Source organism: Charadrius vociferus, unplaced genomic scaffold (genome assembly GCF_000708025.1).
Source record: "Charadrius vociferus isolate BGI_N301 unplaced genomic scaffold, ASM70802v2 scaffold202, whole genome shotgun sequence".
NCBI classification, from domain to species: domain Eukaryota; kingdom Metazoa; phylum Chordata; class Aves; order Charadriiformes; family Charadriidae; genus Charadrius; species Charadrius vociferus.
In genome coordinates, this window is record NW_009647242.1 from 2283359 (window position 1) to 2300220 (window position 16862).

Below are 16862 nucleotides of genomic sequence, written 5' to 3' on the forward strand. Positions count from 1 at the left end.
CCTGTACAACAGAGCAAAGGCCTTATTACTTTCTCTTGCACACCATAGCCCATGTGTGCATGGGCTTCTCAAGTTGGATGTGTCTAAGTGTAACCTTTTGCCTATAGGTAAGAGCAAGAGGTTTTTAGGATTTGACACAAGGTTTTGCATTTCTAGCATGACCAGTAGCTGTTTGCTACAATTGTGCATTGAGGCCTCTACAGAAATTGGTAGTCCCATCCCTGACTCTAAAGAGCTTACAAATTAAATGCAGTAACCAGACAACCTCTTTCTCAAACTACTCTTGCTTGAAGTCACATGGAAAAGCAGTAAGTGTGAGGACCAGGGCTTTGCCCCATATCTCTTCAACCACAGCGACCCATCTTGCACACTGGGGCATGATGCTGTTGACTGGCAACTGCTTTCAGTTACATGTCTGTTTCCAGAATAACATCACATTTAAAAAAAAAAAAAGAAAAAAAGTAACTGTTTATCCTAGCTAAGCTTGTGTAACAGGTTTTCATATGATGTTTTTAGCATTTAAAGTCTTTTTTCATTAAACTGTTTCAGTATCCAGAAAAAAACATTTCTCTTACTCAGCTTCATTAGTTATAGGAAATCACTGGATTAAAGTAGAGAGCAGATTAGCAAAAATAAACTGTAGTATGTCTTGGGCATATGGTGCCGTGTATGAATGGGTTTTAACTACTTAACTGCGTATAACAAAGAGCAGAAGGAGAGATTTGTCTTAGCGTGCAATAATTATAATTTGCAGTAGCTGCATAGCTTAACAGTCAGAAACCACAAAGCCACGGAAAGCTTTCGGTTAGGATTTACGTGGGGTGTGTGCGCCTGTCCCCGAGCTCACGTCGCATTTTCTGCCAGCTGACGGCCAGGCAGGAGACTGGACTTAACTAATTAACAGGATGCCTCTCCCTCCTTTCCCTTCCTCTTCGCTGGGCCCATGGTTCGCAGTGCTGGGTTGGTGCGGGACACAGAGACCGGGATTTAACCCATCAGACGTGGGAGGAAGGGCTGGTCCAGGCACGCTGCTCCATCGCATGGGGCCAGAGGGAAGGCACGCCGTGGGCAAGCCCATGACAGCCCGGGCTTCGCCTCAGCTGGAAATTGTCCCCCGCAGAGCTAATACAAACAGAAGTAGTAAATAAAAGAGGCCACAACGTCAGGGTGGTTGCTGGGGAGTATCAGCCTTCAGGCTCTGGGCACAGGCAACACAGTATGACCAGCTTTGAATTCAAATGACTCTGTAGTTTCTAGCTTCCAGCTTTTTTTCACCAGTATTTATCACTCCCCTCTGATACTTCAACCTACAAAAGTCAAATTTATGCCTTTTCTAAAGAGACCCAGCTCACACCGGTTTGAAATTGGTCCTGCGACACAAGTCAGTGCAAGCACAGGTAACATCCTGACAGTGCTCCATCTCCTGCTTCTCAGGAAAACTGTGCTTTTCCATTTGGGTGCTGGTGTCGCCAAGCAGTGGTGGTGACATCATTTCCGTGTCTTTACAAAAACTGCTTATAACGATTTGCAAAGCCAATCAAATCTAATTTTTAAAGTAAATTCGGAAATACCTGGGGAATTACCTGGTCTTTATCTGGGCTCCTCAGTGCGTTTGCTAGCAAGGCTTAACCAATAGTGTTACACCACATAGCTTAAATATGCATGTCCTTCCCTTTTTTTGGGTTTGCTTTCTTCTGAGGTTTCCACAATGTGTTTCACATCCACTGTGAGTAACACTCTTGGACTTTTGCCCTGGATTAATCAAACATAAATCATTGCCCGATGCAAAAAGAAAGATTTGCCAAAAATTGCGGTGGTCCAGAGGAGAATAAAAGAGATATATTTTTCTCCTCTGTGAACTTTTAGCTAATTTTATTCCCCCTTTTTTTTTTTCCAATGCACAATTGTGTGCATTGAAAAATTCACTGACAAGGGCCTTATCGTCTTGTTTTTTTAGTGATTAATACAAAAAATTAAATCCCCAGCCACTCAGGAAAATTTTCTTGCTTTTTCCTCAATTAGTTTTATGGCAGTGAGCCCTGCCAAACTTGTAGGCTTTCTGTTTAGCTTATCAATAACTCAGCATTTCTTCTATTGCAGAGTTCCCTGAAGAGAAGAGGCAGCAGAGAAATGCACAAAGAAAAAAAGGCATTTACCCAGGTACGGCTTTCAAGAACATGCAATTTTGAGCAAAAGCATGTGATAAAACTCCAAATTTCTTTTTACGAGTGTTGACAGGGCCATCAGGCACATTAACTAGAGTGCAATTAGGCCTTAATCTACTGAGACCTCCCAGAGATAATGTAGAAGCAATTTAGGACACAAGTGTGATCTCTAAACCATGCAGCTTCTTGGGCCCGTGGTGCTTGTATCTGTAGATTCAGGCTGCAGGTTTTTTTACAAGAAGTGAAAAATCACCTTGCCTCCCAAAGTAATTGGATCGCAGCTTAGGGACTAACTAAATTTATATGCGGTGCCAAAGATTTTGTGCTAATGAGCATCTTGGCAGGGAATGCGGTTGACACACTGCAACGACACGTCGCGAGCTCTGGTGTCGCAGCCCCCGGTTTGAGCGCTTTCTGGTGTTAAGGGGGTGGTGCAGCACGTGAACTTGTGCTCCCCCAGGCTGAGATGCAGCTCAGAGCCTGAGCTGCCCACACAGTCTCCCTTTGGACACCGGTTTTATTGAAATCCCGTACGCTGATCCTTCTTGGCGAAGCGGTCTGCCCGGTTTCCTCTGCTTTTTGTGCTGACTGTAGGAGTTAAAGCTTTTCCCAGCACCCGTGTGGTTACCGTTTATAGCCAGAGAGATGGGGATAGTGTTTCACCTTGCTGCAAAAAGGAGCCAAGAGCGACATCATGCCTTCATTAGAGAAAGGTTGCACCTCCCCTGCTGCCCTCTCGGCAGGCTCAGCGTATGCAGCTGAGACCCTACGGGTTTGCTCTGAGTCGATGGAGTCTTAAAATCCATTGTTTTATAATAATAACCATAATAAATCATTGCAACACGTTGCACTTGAGTGGGTAGGGCGGCCAGTTGAGTGGGTAGAGTGGGCAGACTGGGGGCTCGTGGTGGCTGGGGGCTGCAGCCTGCTTTCCCGAGACACAGCAGACGGAGCGTCCCCGCCGAGCTGGTACAAGCACGGCTTAATCAGACCTTAAATTGGGGCACTGGGCTTCCTGCCTGCAGTGCCTGCTGCGGAGAATTATTTGAGTCATCAGTCAGGTCAGAGAGTTTCTTTTTCTGCAAGTCTGTAACATACATGGATGAAATCCGTATGCCCGCACACATGCAAATCACAGATGAAGCTATGTGAAGGCACAGTTGTGTCCACCGGGGTTTGTGGGCGGCACTGTCCTTCCTTTCCCCGTTCCTGGAAATACAGAGAGGTGAAGAGGGAATGGATTCCTTGTGCTTGGTTTCTCCACCCAAACCCAGGCATTAACAGCAGCTGTAGTATGCTTTGGAAAGCCTTAAAAAGGACATCACAAAATTATCCGAGTAACCCCAGGTCAGCTCTGCTCCACTCATAACATGGGGAAGCGATCCTGAAAACCACCAGGGAAAAAAAAAACCTTTAAGCTGTACACACACATTGTAACTCGTGCAAGCAATGGATTTGGGCTTGAAATTGAAAACCATTGCGATAGCACTGGTGGCCGTTTAGTTTTCTTCAGAAATTCTTTAGGGTAGGAAAGACTGAGAAACAATCTTACATATTGGCATGGCCCAGCCTATAGGTGCCTGTCCTAGCTATCTCCCAACTCATGGGTGTTGCCCAGAGCTGCTTCCAAATCCAAGTATCCCTTCAGAGGTATGTGCTGGTTGAGACCAGAGCGCACCACAGCAAGTGCCCAACCTGGTCAAACAACCACCGGGTCCTGGGCCATGGCCCAAAGGGCTTGGAACAGACACAGCCCGGGAGCTTCAAAACACTGGTCTTCAGGGACAGCCGCCCTAAATACCTAAAATAAGTTCAAATAACCATTACGTGTTTTGTGAAAAGCAACCACAAACTTAGATTCTATTCTGTGCATCTGCATGCCTACAGATATGTATAGCATATGGCAAGACTGTTTTTTTACTTACTGGAAGCTCATCGTGAAAATTAGCTGGAACATCGCACCCACCTCAGGGCACATGGGGTAAATAATACCTGTGAAACCAATTGTCCTGAAGTCATGTAAAAGCAGAATTCATAGGAACGCTTACCCGCCTCTAGCAGTATTGAAGAAAAAAAGTTTTTATTCAGCAGAATTGCAAAACGGAGCTTCTTGGAAAATACCAGGCACCAGGAAAAACACAAAGAAAAGTGGTTCTCCAGCGCAAGGTAGGAGTGCTGGCACTCAGCCAGATGCTTGGGTGCTGGTCGTACTGCCCTGTCGTCAGACTTGCAACCCTGAAACCGCTTACCCATCTTCTGCCTGGCTGTTCCCCGGAGCTGGTGGTGGTGGTAGAGGAGATGACATTGGTTTCTACCTATCTTTGTGTCTTCTTGCCGGAAAAGAAATATCGTATTTGGGAATTTTTGATCAGCTCTTCATTCTCCTCACATCATTTACATTACATAATGAATTTAAGTTCATTTCTTTCCTTTAAGTTTAATTTCTTTATCTCCACATTCTACATTTGTCTAAATTAGACTGCAGACTCTGTAGAGAGGGATCTGTTTTTTTTCTTTCTGCTTTTTTTTTCCATTAACATCCCTCTAAAGTGTCATGCAGAGCTGTGATGCTATTGCATGCAAACAATCACTATCAGTAATCATTAATTCCCATTTATCCTTAATGATCTCTTAAAATCCGTGACTAGCACCAAGACTGAGAACATTTTCGCATTGTCGTTCCTTCTTTTCTTTCTATACAGTCTGCCCTATGTACACCTTTTAGGAAAGCCTCCAAATAGTGGATGTGAAGTACAGCCAGGCTGTGCCATAGCCCAGCATTCACCCCCCGGGATTCAAGCCTCTTGTTCCTCCAAAACAGTGGAAAGACTGTATTGTCCTTCCCCCCCAACCCTTTTTCTTTTCATTCGTGATTTAACTAATATTGAACTAGTCTTAATTTCAGTAATATGGCCTCTCCTTAGTTTGCCTTCTATGTCAAAACTCTACTTACCTGTGTGGGTGTCTCGCCCTTTTGCTGTTTTTACTTGATTTCAACTGATCAAGAAATCATTGATATTTCTGTACACAAAGTTTCAGGGGGACAGGTGCATGAAGGTTGGAGTCCTACCCTTCTGGCATGCTTAGATCTGGCTGAGAAATCTCTCCTGACCATTCTTTTTCTTTGGAAAAAAGCTGTCCGCGGAATGGGATTTTCAGTAGTCATGTTCCCTGGCATAGAAGCAGGGAACATCTAGAGCTTTCTCACCTTTCCAGATGGGATCCATATTTAGTAGGCGAGATTAACATCCATCAGCTCTGTTGTTTTGTATGAGGCTTGTGTTTGTTTAACAAAAAAAAAACACGTTTGTTTCAGCTCTTGCAAAAACCAGAACTTACAAATGTGATCCTTTTTTTTTCCTAGATAAAAACCTAGCAATAAAGTAATGCCGTTGTAAGAATTTAATGGGGGTTTTGTCCCGCTGTTTGTGCTAACGTGCTAACTCCGCAGACGCATCGAGTCGTGCAGTGATGCTGAGCAAAAACACTGGGGCCCTGACCCCCAAACCCATCGAAGCCCTTCCCTCTTCAAAACGCTGAGCGCGTTGTTCCAAGTGCGACTCAGTGACTGTTATTTGTATTGCTCGGCACGCAGTAGGGGTCAGGCTGGAGCCCCCTCCGACCCCCGGGGAGGAGCTGGCCCCTGGTGCTCCCGGCCAGGGCAGAGGAGTTTGGGCAGCCCGGTCCTTCCCCACCTCCATCGGCCAGGGAGCTGCGAGGTGCCAGTTAGTGCCGCTGGCGGCTGGGCTCTTGCGGCCGAAGGCAGACAAGAAGCACGGGGAAGAATGCTGCATTGCAAAGACAGACTAAGGCAAATGTCAGATGTGATTATTTCCAAGCTATTAACAGATAAATAAATAAAGGGGGGTAATTACCCCACCTGTGAGCTCAGACGTGCAGCACTGCTCTGGATGTAACCGTCCCTGTGATCTTTGTCTTTCCGTAAAAGCAAAGCCTACAGCTGCAGGGATAAACTGATTCTCGATGAGAGGAAAAACAGAGGTAATGTACTGTGCAGCCCTGACCAAACATGATGCTTTAATCATACAGCCATATCCAGCCAGAGCAACCCAAATTCAGAGTGACTCCAGTGGAGGCTGGATGGAGTTTTGCGAGGTTTAAATCGGATACTTAATTTGCAGTTTTGAGTTATGAAGAGAAAAGCAATTTGCTAATACACGCGTGAAAAAGAGGTGTGTGTACGTGAGGAGATGATAGAGAGGAAAGCAAGCCGATCTTCTAGAGGCTCTGCTTCTAATCAATTATGTGCACCTTGGTTGTATTCATAGAAAACTCATGTTCCTGGTGCCAGAAACACAATGACCAGAGTTTTGGTCAGTCAACTGATCAACTGATTGCAGTTGTGTTTGGCTCCTGGTTATCACTGCAAACCACATATTAACAGAAATTTTGGCTATTGTTTACCTCTATCATGTTATGAACATTTATGATAACTCTTTTACTATTCAGTATTTTAAAGTTCCAACCTGCGCCAAGCAGAGTCAGTAAGAAAACTGACAGAGTTCAGAAGCATACAAACAATTACTTTTGTGTCTGTTTAGGTATTAATAGCTGAAATTAAGACACAATTAGTATATATCTAAGTAGAATGGGGCAAAATTAATCCAGGTAACATAAAAGACACCATTACCAATGTGCAAGGATGTGTGCTTTAGAAATTAAATCATTTCCTCAGATTGCTGAGCCATAATTAGTTTTGTAAATCCTTTTTTTTTTTTTTTTTTTTAATAACCTAATCTGGGTGAACAATTAAAGTCAGTCATGTTTTCTTCTGGATTTGGTTGCCTTTGTTAGGAATTATAACAAAATGGTGCTTGTGAAAGATAACAGTGCTCCGGAGACTGAAATGAAGTTTCCATAGATAATTGCACATATGTCCACATGGCCTACCAACAATGATGAAATCTGCTGTCTCAAGAGATCATCTTTCAAAGCCTGCCTTCCATTATACTGCTAATGCTGATAAATGTGTCTCTTAGAGGCCAAGTGCCTGTATCTCCATGACAATTCTTGAAAGTGATTCATGCAAAGAAATTGTTCATCGGCTTAGAATTTACTTAACCTTGTCCCTTATTTCAGCACAATACTCACTGAAGTTTTCATTCGAGTTGAAATGCAGTGCTTTAAAATGCCCAACACACACCACAAAAATCAAACTCTCATTTAATACCCTGCTGCTTCCTGAAAAACACAGGTTTTCACATGGGATGGATTTGGATGTAACTGCGGTTTAATGAATTTTTCTTTCCTTTTTCACAAGTTTTCACCAGTCTCGCTTGTGAACCGTTGTCCATCCCAGAAACAGTGATCACAATCTGGTCCGTCCTAATAATAACAGCAGCAGAGACAACAGTAGTGCTTTCTATTTGGAAAGCGAGTTAGGCACTCAGGCTAGTTCACAGTATTGTGAGATCCAGTAATTAAAATCTTCACTTTGCAGGGCAACCATGCATCTTAGCACACATCTTAGTGCTTTCTAGCTGAGGAAGCCTCAGATTTGGGATTACGATGAGCAAATTCATCTGAGTTGTCTTTGTTTCATGATGCTAGAAGGGAGCAAATGTATCATTAACCATAAATGGAACAGAAGGTGCCAACAAATCACAGCACCTTTTCATTTGAGTCATTCTTATTTTCCACAAAATTTGCTCAGTATTTGAGAAAAACTAAACATTGTGCTGGCACTCTTGCATCACTGAACACTTGCACTGGCACACTGATTTTTTTTTCCCCCCTCTTTAACTCTCGTCAAGCTGCTTTGCCAATTTAACCAGGACCAAGCCGTGAAATGTGTCAACTGTGTGGTTTGTGCAGCTCTGTCTGTGTGTTGTTTGCATACCTAACAGATACAGCTTAGATGGCGGGGAGGTGAAGATTTTGGAAGGTGAGCAACTGATTGTGCTTCTAATATAATCTTGGGGGGGTGTGTGATTATTCTTGGCAGGAGGACAGCGCTGATTTGAAGTGCCAGCTCCAGTTTGCCAAAGAGGAGGCAGCACTGATGCGTAAGAAGATGGCCAAACTAGGGAGGGAGAAGGATGAATTGGAGCAGGAGCTTCAGAAGTATAAGTCCATCTATGGAGACGTGGACAGTCCCCTTCCTACGGGGGAGGCAGGGGGCCCACCCAGCACCAGGGAGGCTGAGCTGAAGCTTCGTTTGAAGCTGGTGGAGGAGGAAGCGAACATACTGGGCAGAAAAATAGTGGAACTGGAGGTGGAAAACAGGGGGATTAAAGCTGAGATGGAGGATATGAGGTGCCAGTATGAAAAAGAGTGTCTCAGCAGGGACCACATTTCAAGCATTCCTACCTCGCCCTATGGCGACTCTGTGGAGTCAGCCACGGAGCTGCGCCGGCACCTGCAGTTTGTGGAAGAGGAAGCAGAACTGCTGAGGCGGTCAATCTCCGAAATCGAGGATCACAACAAGCAGTTAACAAACGAGCTGAATAAATTCAAGTTTGAGCCAGGACAGGAGCCAAGCTGGTTGGATGACGCAGCATCCAAGTGCGGTGGCGCCTTGCAGGAGGAACTGAAGTCGGCCAGGTGTCAAATCAACGAGCTGAGTGGGAAAGTGATGAAGCTCCAGTATGAGAACAGGGTCCTGATGTCCAATGTACAGCGTTACGACCTTGCCTCTCACCTGGGCCTGCGCACTTCCAGCCCCAGGGACAGTGATGCTGACAGCGATGCCGGGAAGAAGGAGAGTGACAGTGAAGAGGGTCGCCCACCCCAGCCAAAGAGAGAAGGTCCCATTGGGGGCGAGAGTGACTCTGAAGAAGTTTACGAGAAGACGTCGGGTTTTGGGAGCGGGAAGCCATCCGAAGTCAGTGACCTGTGCTCCACTGAGCTCATGAGGGTGAAAGAGGACACCGAGTCTTTAATTAACATCAAACGCGAGGCTGAGCGGCTTGAAAGGACCGTGGACCGCCTTATCACTGATACGGACAGCTTGATTTATGATGCGAAGGTGCATGTAACCAGCAGCCCATCCACTGAGCAGGATTTCAAAGGTGGTGAGGAAAGGGGAGAAGATAAGCACCAACCGGAGCTTCTGGACACCATCAACTCCAGGATGAAAGCTTTCCGGAAGGAGCTGCAGACCTTCCTAGAGAAGGTTGATCACATTGGGGAAGGCCTTAAAGAGCAGATGGAGGACCTCTCCCCTCTTCCGCATCTCACAGAGTCTTCCAGTTTTCTGTCCACAATGACGTCCATGTCTCGAGACTCTCCCATTGGTAACTTGGGGAAGGAGTTAATCACCGACTTCCAGGTAGGCCAGCCCCTTGTTTGCCTTCTTTCTGTTTATAGTTTCTTTTTCTTGCTGCCATCGCTACCCTAGAGCTAATTTTCCTCACAGCTGCTTTGTTATGATTTCAGACCTGTGATGTATTAAAGTGTGTAATGTTAAACAAACACTTTATAGGTTTGTTTTTTTCTTTTGTTTGTTTGCACAACTCCTTTGATTCAGAGGCGGTTCCTCATGGCAAAAAGGCTAATCCACTGGTGCTATAGAGATCTGTCTTCTTTTTGTCTGTAACAGCAGTGTTTCCCAGGAAAGAGGAGATTAATTAAAAAAAAAAATATAATTCTGATGAATGTAAATTAGCAGCCTTGCTAAGAAATGTGAGGAGGTCTTTATTATGCTCTCTCGTAAAAGGGACAGGCGTGTTCTCAAAAGCCTTGCCAAAAGAACCCAACCAAATGCAGTTTTCTAAGTGATGTGTTTTGAAAAGCCTGCTTACAGCTCACTCCCCTAACCGAGCAGCGAGTGAGAAGCTCTGTAGCCAGCGAAGGACTGCCTTGCCTAAAGCGTTGCCCATGGGCGCATGTCTAAACTGCCACAACTGCCACACTGGATATGGCTTTTCTGCACAGCACAAGTAAGGAAGGAAGAGCCTTGTGTCCCGTATCCTTCATGACTTGTATGCTTGCTGTTGGTTTGACTCATGCATCCTCATTGCATGCGCCTCATAACCAGTGTTTGCGTTCTTTTTTCCTCTCTTTCTCTTTTTTGCTTTTCAGATGTTTCAGCCCATCATTTTGCTCATCCTCATTTTGGTTTTGTTCTCTTCACTTTCTTATGCCACTGTATTTAAGTTGGTTTTTCTGTTCACGCTTTTCTTTGTCTTGTAGTTTTTCAGTCGTCTACCTTACCCATTTTTGTTTTCTTTATTCCCTCCTGTCCTTTTGTTTTTTCGTTATAAACCGCCCATGCACCTAACAGTCCAAACTGAGGGATCAGATGGAGTGGCAGCTCAAACAAGATCGTGGAGAGGAGCGAGAGATTCACCACCAGCGAGCCACCACCGACCCACACCGCAGAGCTGATGGAGACATTAAACTCTACAGGCCAGGAGACAAGGGCTGTTTCAGTCTAGAGGTCAGCAAAGCAGCCCGTCTTAGTCACTGCCTCCTGCAGCCTTAGCCAGGAGATGAGTAACAGAAGCCAGGGGTTGGGGGAGTAAATTGGACCAAACACAGCACCCCTGTTGTGAAATTTGAGGTTGACCTCTTTTCCCCCTTGCAGTTTCAGGGAAGCAAATTGGTCTTGACTTTGGACTCATTGCCCTACTTTCAGTAGCTTTGCTAAGTGGGAAAATATGGCTCAGGGACCCACTACAATTGAGTATAGTAATGAAAGATCTCTGGAAGAGGTTGTAACCCCTGGTGTGAGATCATGCTTCCAGGTTCACCTTGTTGGGTGTTTTAAATCTGGAAATTCTACAGATAGAAACCACTTTGCGTTTTGCCTGGCAGTAGTCTGCACAGGAGAGGGTTTGATGCTGGTGTGTGTAGTAATTCTCAACAGGGAACACAGCACCCTGCAGCCTCCAAAAAAAAAACTTATTTAGAGCAGAATTCTCCATTGTTTGGGTTGTTGAGTACTTTTCCATTTGTCAAAAACATCAATCAGTTTTTATTTGAATCTTCATCCATGCAGAGGCCATATCAGCCTCAATAAACATTTCCTTAGCTGCTTTCGCATGAACATAGGTTGTCCAAACTCTACAACTGGTCCTGAAGAAAACAATTTCTAAAATGTCTCCAAAAAGGCAAGCTTGGAGCATTGAAAAACTTTTCTGCTGGCCACTGGGAAGCCAAATTCCCCTTGAAACTGTGGTGGTTAGAGTAGCTTCTAGTGAGGGATGGGTTTTAATATGCTTCTAAAGACACATGCAGAAGCCTTATTATATCTGAAACCCCTGGCTGAGTCTGGGAAATGGAGAATGCTGTCTGGGACAGGTGGGTTTGTGAGGAAGCCATAACAAGCACGAGAAAGCAGGGGCAGGAAGAGAAGGCTTCAGGGCGGCTGGTAGCCATGCTGTATTGAGTATCAAAGGGAGAGTGGCCCTTCATCTTAACACAGGTAATTCTTTGCTGGTTTTGTTTTGTCTGTTTTAAACTATCCTGACAGTGCAGAGTTTTGGCGGTATTAGAATAATGAATTTGTTCGGCAGCTCCTCTTCCAACTTTTCACTTTTCCCAGTGATAATAAACGTCAGGAAGGATATCTAATAAACCCAGGACACCGTAAGTCTCTCACTGAAAGGTAAAGTCTTTCTTCCTCAGCTGTGAGCAGATGATGAGGTAGAGAAAGCTTGCCATTGAGCAATTTGCAATTGTATTGGTCAATACTTATGGTAGATTAGGTCAGAAAATGACCGCAGCAAAACTTTACAATATTTCTGTTTAAACTCTGTGATCTTTATTAATTCCTGTATTGTATTGACTTCTGGATTCGTGAGCCCTCTTAAGATTAGGGATTTGGGTAATTTAGGCACAACACCTTTTTTAACTCCCCCAGGATAGGATAGTGTGTAAACTGTGTACAGCAAACTGTGTTTAAACAGAGGATGGATAGTTTTCACACCAACACTTAACAAGGAACAAGCCAGTAATTATAATCAAAGGTAGAGAATATCCAGCTGAGGCTGGGGCTCAAATGGCCCAACCTGAGAAAATGTTAAAGACTAAGGTGTTTGTTTCAGTCAAGTTTACTGAAGCAACAAAGTATTACACTGCTTTACACTGAAACTTTTCAGTGGGTGGACAAGCCAATTGAAATCTTTTAATTTGTAATAGTCAAACTCAAGTGAAGCAGAAGATTCCCCCAAATAATTTTGTATGGTATCATTTTCAGTCTTTTTTAATTTCATACACTGCACTCAAAAAACTAACTTTGTGTGTGGGTGTGTGCCAGATGAATAAACAGAAAAAGAAAATATTCAAACACCAAAAAGGTTTTCTAATACAACAGAAATTTCACATGGAGACTCAAACTTTTTAATGGCTACACATAAGCCATTATCTGCTTTAACTTATGAAGTGAAAATACACACACTGGCCAGTGGATAACACTGATTGATGATCTTCCTACTGTGTATGGACTTCAGCATAAGAAGAACACATTGCATTTCAGGGAGGCAAATGTTTTCTTTTTAAGCCAGAAAACCCACCTTTTTAAATTCATTGTTTCCAAGCTGAATTTTAAACAAAAATTTTCCCAAGCAATGCTGAGCAGCTTTCATTTAGCCATTTTGCCTGTCTTTAAAAATGAGCATCGTGGGAGCCTAATTGTTTGATTAAATACAATAAATGCAGACTGACTTGTGCTTGAAACTACCCCGTAGCCTAACTGTAAACATCTGCCTTTGTTTGGGCTTTGCACTGCAGTTGTTAGTGCAACGGTATTATTAGAATGTATTTGCATGTTAAAGAGGTGGGTTAGAGTCACAGTCCAAGGGAAATTATATCTTGAAATTGCCTTAAGAGCAGGGCTTTGTTTTCTTGCTGAAACAAACCATTCAGCTGCTGTTGCAGGAGGTTGGAGCCCATTGAGGTGGATGTTCGATCCATTATTCATGATTCTAGCAGAGCTTGGTTATGGTGGGAGGGGGAAATCATTCTTTACCATCCAAAGAAAAAGTGAGTGAACAAGTGAGAATTGCCCTGAGTAAAAGACACAGAGGAACTAAAAAAGGTAACATAATGCTTCATGGCGCAAACGCCTGGTACAAATCAAAGGATTACTATGGCAACAAATGGAAACCAGTGGGAAAAATGGTAAATAATTTTTCATCTGGTGAATTTTACCCTTTTTACCTATGGAATATCCATAAACCAAAGGTAGCTTTCTTAAGCAGTCTCCTTCTGTTTAATCAGAAACAAGAAGATATTCTAGAGAAGAAAAAATTCACTCTTTCAAATGACCAAATATAGTTTGTTGCAGTATTTGATACCAATGGAGCTGTGCCTTGTAGCTCTGATTGTTCCTTCAAAGGGTATCAACTCTGCCCTTGAGGAAATATATATCACCAAAGACAAAAGCACTCATCTTTGCACTTCAGATTTGGTTACTGTGTTTATTTTCCTACATGGCTTTTAAAAACTTACACATTTGTTTCTGTGTAGAAAAATGCCACAAAATCTCTGACACTCGTGGGTTATAGAAAAATCACTGAGATGAACTAACTTGAAAGGAACAAGTTGTCACCAGAGAATTAATATAAAAGCAGATAGGCTAGAGAAGGTGAGAGTGTGTCTTAAAACCCAAGTTTTCACAAGGTCTAGTAATAAGTAGGGAGAGCTCACAGTGAGGAATAATTTCTTCTGGCCCATTCTTAATCTGTTTAACCATTTTTCTTACTTATGATGCCCGTAAGAAATATAAAACATCTCTATTACTGTAAAGTAATGCCTGGGTTAAGTGTGGACCAACCAAATACAGTGATGTGCAAGTTAGGTAAGTCACTTTATCACCTGCTTTGAATCAAATCTGCTGTATGGATCCCTTTTGGACATAAGAGGAGAATTTCGGTCTATATTTTGAATGTTCTATTTTTAGCTGGTTATGGTGTGTCTGTGCTCCTTTTGTGCAATTTTCGTAATCCCACGTGAGAGCTTTCCAGCTGGATGGCTTTTCCAGCAGCTCCCATCCATGTGCTGAAAATTTACACATCTTTTTCTCTTGCCTTGACTTAAGATTTTGTTTTCCCAGAAAGGAAACAGTGAATGTTTTATACATTGTGACTTTTCTTTCTTCTGAAAAAAAAAACCTCAGCAATTGTGGACTGCATAGGAAGTTATATCGCTTAATGTCCACTATTCCTCCAATGCGAAGTTGTGGGAAGAAGAAAGACAGACTGGTGCTGACAGTATTCCTTCCCACCAAGATTAGGGGCAGCAAGAATAATTTACTTTGATGAATTGTAGTCTTTCTTGCTATGCAAGATTCTATAAAGGTTGGCAATATAATGGCTTAAAAGACCCTTTATGATGTAAATCTTGATATCCCAGTCCTAACTGAACTCGGTGAGACTTTGTATACTATCTATACAATGAGATGGATTTTTAAAGGCTTGGAGCAGTTTTCTGTGTTTTCCCAAAATCAGAGACTCTCCGTATAAGCACAGACAAATAACCATACAACTGCCTATTGTACCCTAGCAAATGGAATATACATCATTTATTTTTAAGGGGGAGAAGAGAAGAGAACAACTTCAGAAGCAGCCTCTGAGAATTCAGTTAGATGTGTATTGCATGTTAAAAGTAATACAAAAGGCACCAGAGGTTCCTCTCTGGTCTGGTTGATTGTATGCATGCAATGGTCAGCCGTCACGTGTGAAAAAGGAGCAGTTATTAGACTGTGTGGTCAAATGTAAGGTCCAAAGGTCAAAACATTATAACATAGCATTCGATGAGCAGCGTAAAATGTTCATATTTTGGCTTCCTTGGAATTGCATGCAAATTCTGAAGAGCATCTTCCTACCCTGTCTCCTCGGGCCTTATTTTATTCCATCCCTCCTGAAAGAAAAGAAGACTAAAAAGAAAGACTCCATGAAATTTGATGTTCACGGTTGTTGCATATAAACCGATTAAGTTTGCGGGCAAATTGAGGTTGCAATTAGCTATGGTAAAATGCAGAAAACAGACAAGTAAAACCCAGTACCGTGCACCCTCATGGTGCATGGCAATCATGTGAAAACAAGTCATGGCAGAAATGCAGGATTGTGTGAGCTGGAAAGTAACCTTCAAAGTAAGCCTTCAACACACTGAGAGGGGCAGAAAGGGGTCAGTGCAATGAGGGAGCGGTGGCGAAGCCCCCAAAGTGTGGATGACTTTTCTCTGCATCTCCTCTTGAGGTAAAGACATCGGCGTGGATTAGCTTGTTCTGGAGGGATAACAGGTGAGAGAAAAGGACTCAGCAGAAGGATTTGGCGCTGCCTGTCCAAGAGGACAGAGGTGGAAGTGGGTCTGGAAATGCAATATTTGGGATTTGTAGGAAACTGTCAGTCAGTGTCAAGCTGCGGATGAAGTGTAGCTGGTTCTGTGGTAGTGTGATGGAGTAGCACTAGCTTGTAGTTCCCGTCATAGTGTGTTTGTATGTCTTGTTGTAGTGAGTTTGTGTCTGTTTCTGTGGTGTCGGTCTGTTGTGTGGTGGCCGTCACACTCGGGGTGTTATCCGTTCCTCGTGTAGTGTGTTTGTTAATGAGAACAAAGGAAACAAAGAATGGAAGCTAACAGTTTATCAACTTTTGTGTCCATTTTGTAGCAGTGTTGTTTTCCAAAACAAAACAAAACCACAGTTGTGCCACAGACCACACCCCACCATTTATATGCTAGGGGTCTGATTTCCACATATAAACATATAAACGTCCATCAATGCAATATCAGATACCTGAACTGCACATACAAATATCACATGATACATTTCTACATATTCTTCATTCACGATCCAGATGTTTAGCAGCAATCTATTAGGCGCTTAAGCAGCCTTATCTCCCTTGATTTGAGCAGTATGAATCCCAATGCTTCTGCTAGAACTGACATTGCATGAAATTATAGACTATGAAGAGTCCTCAGGTTGCACTGGAAGGAAAAAGATGTGCAACTCTGCATTCATGCATTAACTGCTTTGCAACACATTTACTGCTTATAAAAATCTATCATCCATAAAGAGGCAAAGCAATTGTAAAAAGATTGGCACTGTCTAGTGTGCATGTAATAGTCTATCTGCCTTTATGGTGTACTTAATCTCTTGTTACTAATTCCAATGGTTATCACATAATTCCAGCACCCAAGTTTCCTGAAACTTGACTTTGCATGGGCTACACGTTTATCAAATAATGCATGAGTTAAGAATTTTCTTGCCCTAATTTTGCAGATATAAGGTGTTGTCAGTATATACATAACTATGTGATTCCAATTAATACTAGTCTGAAGTAGAACAAATTACCTTTAGCAAATCATTGTTCATTGGAAAACACTAGTGTGAAGTGGAGAGTGAAAAATTCAAACCTGACCTTCCTGGTAACTTTTGCTGCTCTGATTCGGCTTCCAGTTTCAGGAATCCCAAGACCAACAATATTTCTAACTATCTTAATGGGTAATTGTATGATTTTAAGGAGAGGTATATTAAGATCAGTGATTATTGCAAACAGAAGAGCTTTGCCATGTTGTATCTGTTTTCACCAGATCAACTTTGCATGATTTTGCCTGATTCATAAAAAGAAGGAACACTTTTTTTTTTTTAAATTACACCTGAATTAACTAGGTACATTGGTTCTTATTTCCCATATTCCTAAAGAAGACTGATCAGAATAAAATAATGCAGGAATTTCTGATGAAAGTAATTTTTCTTTTATTGGATGAGAAAATTAAACCGATGATTTACAA

At 42.8% G+C, this 16862-nt stretch overlaps 1 protein-coding gene across 1 annotated transcript in view; it reads left to right on the forward strand.

The window, feature by feature from the left end:
- Positions 1-16862, forward strand: part of MTCL1 (microtubule crosslinking factor 1) — a 97265-nt gene that overhangs the window by 43828 nt on the left and 36575 nt on the right. The window contains 4 exon segments of the mRNA XM_009879984.1: positions 2101-2160; positions 4257-4331; positions 8131-9456; positions 10411-10566. Coding sequence (XP_009878286.1) covers positions 2101-2160; positions 4257-4331; positions 8131-9456; positions 10411-10566 — 1617 coding nt within the window.